This window comes from Gymnoscopelus braueri (genome assembly GCF_963280865.1).
Source record: "Gymnoscopelus braueri genome assembly, chromosome: 4".
Lineage (NCBI taxonomy): Eukaryota > Metazoa > Chordata > Actinopteri > Myctophiformes > Myctophidae > Gymnoscopelus > Gymnoscopelus braueri.
In genome coordinates, this window is record NC_137605.1 from 12,938,071 (window position 1) to 12,948,005 (window position 9,935).

Here is a 9,935-nt window from a genome sequence, read left to right on the forward strand (position 1 = left end):
GTGGAGCGCAGTTTACAACAGGACTGGTGCAAGACAGTGCAAACCACATCATATGAGTGACACCTTGGGCCGAGGGGGGGTCCGGGGGGGCGGTCCCGGTGGGTGGGGGGGGGGACGCAGGTGGGGGGGGGGGGGGGGGAAAGCTGTGCCAGAAGACTGCATATATGGTAGATTGATCGGAAATTGACTTGGTGCCATGAGAAAATAAGGAAATAAATCTTAATAAATTACAAAAAAAACATGACTGATACCAAATTAAAATATAACCTTTAAAGATCATATAAACATTAAAATGATAAGAATTGAAGTAAAATTGACAAAGATCTGGCTTAATGAAATCTCAACTTCAATGTGCAAAAAAAAAAAAAAAACTCCGCAACAGTCCACGGTCGTTGGGTCGGTAGGAGGTTGCTTAAAGGTCGGTGGTCGGTACTGCGTCGGTACTGCGTCGGTACTGTCGGTACTGCGTCGGTACTGCGTTGGTGGGTCGGGACTCCGTCGACCCGGTCGCGACGCTTCTTTGGCAACGTCGGTGAAAGCGTCGGTGCGTCGGTTAAAGGTCGGTTCTGTCGGTAGTCCGTCGACCCGGTCGCGACCGGTACCGACCCGGTCGCGACCGGTACCGACCCGTCCGCCGGGTCGGTACCGGTCGCGACGCTGTCGCGGCAGCGTCGCGTCGGTTTGGGATCTCGCTGTCTCTCCATTTCTTAGTGCCATCACTTCCAATTTCACTTGTTTAATCTATATCCTGATTGAGTTCTCTATCCTGATTGGATAAAATTGGAAATGAAACTGAAACTGAAACAAAAATGAATGTTCTGTTTTATAAAGAGCTGGAGAGACAAGGAGACTCCTTTTACTGAAGAAACACTCTATAGCAATGAGTACTATCAGAATATAGAGCTATTTAACACGTATTTTAACCAAAGAAAATCACTTACCCTACCTTTAAAGTTAGTGTCCCAAGACAGACGTGCTTGTGTGTTGGTTCCCATGATTTTCAAATGCTTATGCCTGCCTAACTCTCTGTACTTAGTATACTGTATAGTATAAACTATGAAAAAGAGTACAAATTAAAGCATATGTCACTTCATGTCCACACTGTAGCGAAATAGTATAGGCATTATTAGAAATTACCTGTGCCACTAGAACTTTTAGCCCTAAAATCAGCATCGTTGCACAAGTCACCTTCACAGCACTCTTCTGCCTTTTCTCCATCATTATCATAACAAATGTTCTTCGAGGCACAGCAATCAAGGGTCACCACGTTTCCTTCGCTCTCCGTGTCTGTGACAAAACAAAACAAAATAATATACGTCTTAATACTCCACTATTAAAGAAGGTTTGAGAGCCAGTGACATAGAAAACTGACACACACTCACATACACACACACACACACACACACACACACACACACACACACACACACACACACACACACACACACACACACACACACACACACACACACACACACACACACGTATGATGTGCGGGTCATTACACTACTGTCTCTACTTAATGTAATGCTCCATGTCTATAAAAATTGAACATTCTTCTGAACTGAGGAATGTGAAATATAAGGGTGAACAGGATAGGCATTATATTAATTCATAAGATTATTACATTTTGTTGAGTAGCAGTGATCCTGATCTCCAGTACATGATAGAATGTGGGAGCAGTCGTCATCTTCACAAGTGTAGCACTTCAAACCGTTGGGAGTAAAGACGACAGGAGCTGTAAGGGTTAAATGTATAAAATGTCATATAGATGATGTGTTCACCTCATGTACAATAAAACAATATTCAATTATTTACATGTAAGAACTGTGTAGTTAGTTCTAGTACAGTGTTATAGTGTTTATTGTAGTTGTCCTCTGGCACAGCTAAAAGTTATTACATTCATGTAAGAACACCTGGGAGGTAGGTCTTCATAAATGTCTCATCCTCATTCATATGTACAGTGTTTATCATTCATGTGTACAGTGTTATAGTGTTTATCATTCATATGTACAGTGTTATAGTGTTTATCATTCATATATACAGTGTTATAGTGTTTATCATTCATATATACAGTGTTATAGTGTTTATCATTCATGTGTACAGTGTTATAGTGTTTATCATTCATATGTACAGTGTTATAGTGTTTATCATTCATATATACAGTGTTATAGTGTTTATCATTCATGTGTACAGTGTTATAGTGTTTATCATTCATATGTACAGTGGTATAGTGTTTATCATTCATACTGTACAGTGGTTATAGAGTTTAGCAAACATAGATTAAAACACACAACAGATGGTTATAATGTAGTTACTTACGTATGATCGTGTTGCAGAGGTCAGTGCTACAACACAGGGTAAAATAATTTCCCTCTTTAAAATGCATTGAGCCAGTAGAACACTCATCATCTGCCTTGCAACTCTTTTCAGTAACATCCTTGTAGTTAACTGGATCTAAAAAACAAACAAGATATATCTCTGGCAAATATTATCTTAATCATACTAGAAAGATACTGTAATCTATCGACAGAGTTTGGACCTCACAAAAATAAAATACAGAGGTTATACTTATGTTACATACCCAGATAGACTCTGGCTGTTATTGCAAAACATTTATCAGAACTATTAGTACAGTTCTGTCTTTCTTCAGTACATTCTCCTGTATCTCCCGGGTCACACACGTAACATTCCAAAGCAGATCCTGAGACAACAGATAGAAGACAGTCAGGTTACAATAGAAAACTAATATAAACATTAAACACATTCCATCATGTGTATTAGGAGCAGTGTGTTAGTTTAACTTTTCATCATTTTGCCACCGTTAGATTTATCCTCCTGAGGATAGTGTTGAATAGTGTTTGTGTGGAAATGGAAGTAAAACGTCCTTCAATCACTTCTGAGGAGTAATATGTTTATCATTTGTTTCTTTACCCACAGTAAATTATTATTGTTGTTATTTGAAGTTCATGACTCCCTAATCTGATAAAGTAGGTCATTGTTTTAGGAGCATTTGGTTATTAACAGGTCAGCACATTATGTGGTCCAGCTGCCTTTGATGAATTCCTCTTACAGTTGGAAGGCTTGAAGTTTGAACGTGTCTCTTCAGGACTAGAAGTATCTGTCAGGTTCATAAATGTAGTTAAAGTTGTGTATTTTCTTCTAATTGTGGCTGAGCAAAATTCCCTTTAAATGGCAATATCCAAATAAAGTAGACATGTGGTGTAGTGCAGTGGTTCTCAAACATTTTCATGTTGCTAATTTAAAGTTAGTGTCCCAAGACAGACGTGCTTGTGTGTTGGTTCCCATGATTTTCAAATGATTATTTCTGCCTAACTCTCTGTACTTAGTATACTGTATAGTATAAACTATGAAAAAGAGTAGAAATTAAAGCATGTCACTTCATTTACACACTGTAGTGAAATAGTTGGCTTTAGGCATTATACAAAATTACCTGTGTTTCTAGAACTTTTAGCCCTAAAATCAGCATCGTTGCACAAGTCACCTTCACAGCACTCTTCATTCTTTTCTCCATCATCATCATAACAAAAGCTCTTTGAGCCACAGCCCACATTGGTCACCACATTTCCTTCACTCTCCGTGTCTGTGACAAAACAAGAAAAATACTCCACTATCAAAGGTTTGAGAACCAGTGACACAGAAAACCGACACTCACACTCACACTCATTCACACACACACACACACACACACACACACACACACACACACACACACACACACACACACACACACACACACACACACACACACACACACACACACACACACACACACACACACACACACACACACACACACACACACACGTGATGTACGGGTTATTATTTTACTGTCTCTACTTAATGTAATGCTTCATGTCTAGAAAGATCATTGAACATTCTTCTGAACTAAGGAATGTGAAATATATGGGTAAACAGGGGAAGTATCATATAAATTCATAAACGTATTACCAATATCTGAGATGCAGTGATCCTGATCTCCAGTACATGATAGAATGTAGGAGCAGTCGTTTTCTTCACACGTGTAGCACTTCAAACCGTTGGGAGTATCGTTGACAGGAGCTGTAAGGGTTAAATGTATAAAATGTCATATAGATGATGTGTTCAACCTTTAACCTCATGTACAATAAAACAATATTCACATAATTTACATGTAAGAACTGTGTAGTTTTAGTTAAAACACAAGTTTATTGTAGTTGTCCTCTGGCACGGCTGAAAGTTATTAAATTAATGTAAAAACACCTTGGAGGTACAGTAGGTTTTCATAAATGTCTCATCCTCATTCATATGTACAGTGTTATAGTGTTTATCATTCATATGCACAGTGATTATAGTGTTTATCATTCATACTGTACAGTAGTTATAGTGTTTATCATTCATACTGTACAGTGTTATAGTGTTTATCATTCATATGTACAGTGTTTATCATTCATACTGTACAGTGGTTATAGAGTTTAGCAAACATAGATTCAAACACACAACAGATGGTTATAATGTAGTTACTTACGTATGATCGTGTTGCAGAGGTCAGTGCTACAACACTGGGTGATTCCAATGACATTTTTAAAATACACTGAGCCAGTAACACACTTATGCTCTGCCTTGCAATTCTTCACAGTAACATCCTTGTAGTTAACTGGATCTAAAAAACAAACAAGATATTATATCTCAGGCAAATAATATCTTAATATTATAATAATAATATCTTAATACTAGAAAGATACGGTAATCTACGACTTTTAGACCTCACAAAAATGAAATGCAGAGGTTATACTTCTGTTACATACCCTGATAGACTCTGTATGTTCCTGCAAAACATTTATCAGAACTACTAGGACAGTCCTGTCTTTCTTCAGTACATTCTCCTGTAGCTACCGAGTCCGTGGTGCACACGTAACATTCCAAAGCAGATCCTGAGACAACAGGTATAGAAGACAGTCAGGTTACAATATAAAACGAATGTAAACATTAAACACATTCCATCATTCATGTGTATTAGAGGCAGTGTGTTAGTTTAACTATTCTGCATTTTGCCACTGTTTGATTTATCCTCACTGAGGATAGTGTTGAAAAGTGTTTGTGTGGAAATGGAAGCAAAACGTCCTTCAATCACTTCTGAGGGATAATATGTTTATCATTTGTTTCTTTACCCACTGTAAATTATTATTGTTATTATTTGAAGTTTATGACTCCCTGATCTCTAGTATTTCATTGTTTTGGGAGCATTTGGTTATGAACAGGTCAGTACATTATGTGGTCCAGCTGCCTTTGATGAATTCCTCTTACAGTTGGAAGGCTTGAAGTTTGAAAGTGTCTCTTCAGGACTAGAAGTATCTGTCAGGTTCATAAATGTAGTGAAAGTTGTGTATTTTCTTCTAAATGTGGCTGAGCAAAAATTCCCTTTAAATCTCAATATCCAAATAAAGTAGACATGTGGAGTAGTGCAGTGGTGCCCAAATATTTTCATGTCAAGGACCCCCAAATTATGTATTTGGCCACGGACCCCCATCTGAAAATATTTTGTGCTGGCACCCCCAATTCCCAATGCAAGATTTGTACTGTTAAATTGTTTCACAAATATTGTAAATTGAATTTCAAGATTTGTATTTTCAATAGATCTACAAGCTCACAACGCGTCGCATTGTGACGCGTTGTGAGCTTAGATCTGGTTAAACTGATTTTGATGCAGCAATCATTTTGCTGCACCCCCCCTCCCCCCTCAATATGAAGGAGCAGCCTCTGATTTGTGATACAGCTCCTACACCAGACTAACTGTCCACTAATCTTCATGTCCGCTACACCAGTGGTTCTCAAAGTGGGGTCTGGGGACCCCCAGGAGTCTTGGGGTTCAGCAGAGGATTGAATATACTGTACAGTAAATAAATACTACCTTTAACTCTTCACTGAGTAAACATTTTACCAGCAACGCTGGGCTTTCTTTAGGTCTCTTGATCTATTGGTACTGTAGGTGCTACCAGTGTTAATTTCATCGACTAAAATTATGACGACAAATGTTCGTCAACTACCTTTTTTTTTTACTTATGAAAACTAAATAAAAACTAGGCTATATGATGACTAAAACTATGACTAAATATATTGATAATTTCGTCAATAAATAACAACAAGACTAAAGTGTCAGGAAAGGACTAGTGGAGAAGAGATCAAGTAGAAATAATAATAATAATAATAATAAGACAAATCATTTTATGCTCGGTTGCGTGCGGCTGTTGCGCTCCGAAAAGAGCAGATCTACGAGCTCAAAACGTCTCGCGCTGCGACGTGTTGTGAGATTGTAGATTGGCTATTTTCGAAGCACAGCTAAGTATAAATTAATCAACTAAAAGTAGAATAACACTAAAACATTTCAGATGGCTAAAATATGACTAAAACTAAGAGGAATTCTATTCAAATAACCATTACCCGTGATTTTCTACCCATTACCCGTTAAATAAGGATAAGGGATCTGGCTGTAACTGTATTGTCTAAACATATCAAACAGGAGAATTACTGATTTCAATGTACTGATAATCAATTCTAACACATAGTTGTAATAATAATAGTAGTCATAGATGTAGTTGAGTGGAGGGTAAAACTATTCATTTATTATGGCAATGGTGTTTTCTACACCACACATTTACTCATGTACAATTTTCTGGTATTTTCACTTGACTTTTTTTAATACTTTATACTTCTACTCCACTACATCTCAGAGGCACATATTGTACTTTTTACTCCACAATTATTAATTATTACTATACAATTATCTTAAGCTTCAGTTACTAGTTAGTTACTTTTCATATTTAGATTATTAATACAGAATTGATACATTAAGCAATTAAGCCCTATTTTATACTTCAGTTATTTGAAAACATCAGATCTACAAGCCAGCAAGACCTGATGTGAGCTTGTAGATCTCTATTTTTGAACAAAGTGTGACAAATTTAGGAGCATTTGAGTACTTTTGGTATTCGTATTCGATGCCAGTACTTTTATACTTTTACGCAAGTACATTGAATACAGGCCTTTTACTTGTAACAGAGTATGTTTTTGTATAATGTGGTATTGCTACTTTTACTTAAGTAAAAAATCTGAGTACTTCTTCCACCACTGAGTGTATGTATGTTCAGAAAGTATGTAAGTATATAAGTATGTTATAAACTCTAAATGACACTCACACTCCTCTTGCACATGTGACCTTACAGATATTATTCCCACAGCTCTCTCTATGCCAAATTGCCAATTCATCCTCCCCACACATGTCTGTGTTTCCATTGCTGTTGTAGCCCCTGTTGATGCTAAAACAATGGCTTCTATTTATAATAATAAATAGAAGCCATAATAATAACAATAATTATGGTAATACACAATTTCATATTTATTCAAAAAGGTTTGTATCGTCTCTCACCTGCTGTCTGTCTCTTCAGCTGGTTTACTTCACTTTCTAACTGGATTATCTTCAGGGTCAGGTTGTTGATGTGGGTGTCGGCTGAATTATCTGCAAACAGAGGACCAAAAGCTGAAGATAAACACAGTTGTTACTGTTATAAGAGCCTGAATTAGACCTTTGTCCTCCTGATACTCACAGTCCATGACCTTGTCCACGGTTCTCACTGCCATTAGGAGAAACAGCAGCGTTAGGCACACTGCACACGCTCTGACGATGGCTCTCTGGATAACTGCAGGATATTAGTATAATGCACTTTACAACTTTATCAGCTTCCATGTTTAAATTCAAACAACACAGAGTGAATAATATAATAAAGTACATTTCTGCAGAAAGGTTTGTATGTCTGACCTGATGTACAATAACATAGTTGAATGAACATGTCTTCAATTTACAACATGCAATTGTGGCTTTCTCAAAAATGTCATGTAATCCAGTGGTTCTCAAAGTGGGTTCCGGGGACCGCCGGGGGTCCATGATGGGGTTCCAGGGGGTGCCCAGCAGAATAAGTGAATATAGCATCAAAATAAGTTTAACCACATTAACCTGGCTTATATACATCGGATATTTTCAAAAATAATCTTGAAAACAAACATTTTGGAATGTTAAAGCATTCATAAACATAAATCTTGTATAGGCGCGGGTCTCAGACCTAAAATATTTTCAGATGGGGATCCACAACCAAATGCATATTAATTTGGGGTCTTTGACATGAAAAGCTTTGAGAACCACTGATGTAATCAGTACATATCTCCCTGTATATTGATGAAGGATCCTACTGTATATTCTTTAATGTGTATCATATAATCAGTAATATTGTGAGCAGAGAGAGTAAGTATTTTACTGTGTACCTAGATCGCGTGGAGCCTCCTGTGAGCCGGAGCGTCTGAGGCGGCGTGGTCTTTTGTTAATGTAGTCATGAGTCTCATTCTCATCTCCATTCTGCTCCCTGACCCGTCCATCGTTCCGCACTCTCTTTTTTCTGGCTGGATTGACAGAAATATCCGCTGACATCTTAAGGAACAACACAAAAAAAAGTAACTCAAGTTAGTTACTTCAAGTTCATGTTAATACTTGTATTATTTAATAATATTTTTCAAAATAATAATACAATTATGTTACTCACTTTTGTCCAATAGCTGTGTCAAACTACACTGGTGTTCTCTGAGCTGCTGTCTGTTCTAGGCTGTAGTTTTGGCCACACTTATACTGTACGTACATGCATACATATTCATGAGGCACAAAAACATACACACTGCAGAACAACCAATAGGCTCTTTACCACAAAATGTAGAATTGAGGAAGTGACAAACTTCTCAAGAAGTAGCACACATGTGGTCAGCTGACCTCACAGACAACCGTTAAAAGTTTTAAACCGTAACCAATGGCAACAGACATTTAGCAAATTATGTAGAGCACTAGGGATGGGACCAAAAGTCGAAAGACTTGATTATCGACTCATGCTCGTCACGACTCAAAGAATTGAAATCGAAAAAAAAAAAAAAAAATTATATAAAAATGTATATTTCGTAATGACTTGTTCAAAAACATTAATATAAACGTTACCGTTTCAAAACAGCCAGTTCAAAAAGTAAAACTTTTTAAAAAAAATCCAAATGAGAGAGGAACGGTGTGTGTGTCTGTCTGTGTTTGTCCGGTCTGCATGGTCATGCGCGCATTGGCTAGTCCTGCTTGTGCAAGCTTGAGGCCCATAGAGTTGAGCCCGCTTGGAAATGGCAGCATAAGAGTTAGGTGTGGGATAAAACAGTGCCATGCAAATTGTGCAACACAAAGTGTAAGTATCACTCGTCGTTAACATCAGTGATGTCAAATCACATTAAAGCGAGACACCGGTGCCAAGCCCCTTCACCCAAGCAAAACAGAATGGCAGACTTCACCGTGAAACCTCGCCATTGTTGATGACCGGCGGGCAGAAAAATCACTGATTTGACAGCCAAGATGATAGCCTAAGATTTTATGCCTAATATTAGCGTTGTCGAGGGGAAAGGCTTCCGTGAGCCGATGACATTTTCAGAATACACGTGCCCTGTCGCCAAACAATGACAGCGCTGTTTAGGCATAGTTCTAGTGAGGTTAAGGTTAGAAATAAGGTTAGGTTTAGGCATAGTTTTACTGAGGTTAAGGTTAGGAATAAGGTTAGGTTTAGGCATAGTTTTACTGAGGTTAAGGTTAGGAATAAGGTTAGGTTCAGGCATAGTTATACTGAGGTTAAAGGGATATTTCACTTAAAAAAAAACTTTGGGTCATTTTATTGTCTACTCAGGCTTTTGTGAACACCCCAGACCCCCTTTTAAGTTGCTTGATTCAGTATTTAGATATTTGATATTCATTTTATCAGACACGCCCCCTTCCTATGCAAACCCATTATAACATCTTAGATTCATCAAAAACACCCGTCCTTGGTTCTGGTGACTCACCCTGCCCTCTTAATATGCGATATCCAATTACT

The 9,935-nt window shown here is 37.8% G+C and overlaps 1 protein-coding gene and 1 long non-coding RNA gene across 2 annotated transcripts in view; both read right to left on the minus strand.

Annotated features, from left to right (window-relative positions):
* The window catches only part of LOC308083728, a 16,451-nt gene extending 13,744 nt beyond the window's left edge, over window positions 1-2,707 (minus strand). The window contains exons 1-2 of the long non-coding RNA XR_013933001.1: window positions 2,585-2,707; window positions 2,323-2,457 (exon numbers count right to left, since the gene is read on the minus strand). This is a non-coding gene — a long non-coding RNA (uncharacterized lncRNA). The remainder of the gene's footprint in view (window positions 1-2,322; window positions 2,458-2,584) is intronic.
* A 1,182-nt stretch (window positions 2,708-3,889) lies between these two features.
* On the minus strand, window positions 3,890-8,647 carry LOC308084473 (uncharacterized protein; the record flags this gene model as incomplete). Its single annotated transcript, XM_080427138.1, has 7 exons — window positions 8,592-8,647; window positions 8,317-8,479; window positions 7,605-7,697; window positions 7,427-7,516; window positions 4,809-4,934; window positions 4,529-4,663; window positions 3,890-4,083 (listed from the first exon to the last, which is right to left on the minus strand). Exons 2-7 carry the CDS (start codon window positions 8,477-8,479, stop codon window positions 3,890-3,892), a joined length of 801 nt encoding a protein of 266 aa, XP_080283264.1. The 5' UTR covers window positions 8,592-8,647.
* Between the last annotated feature and the right edge of the window lie 1,288 nt (window positions 8,648-9,935).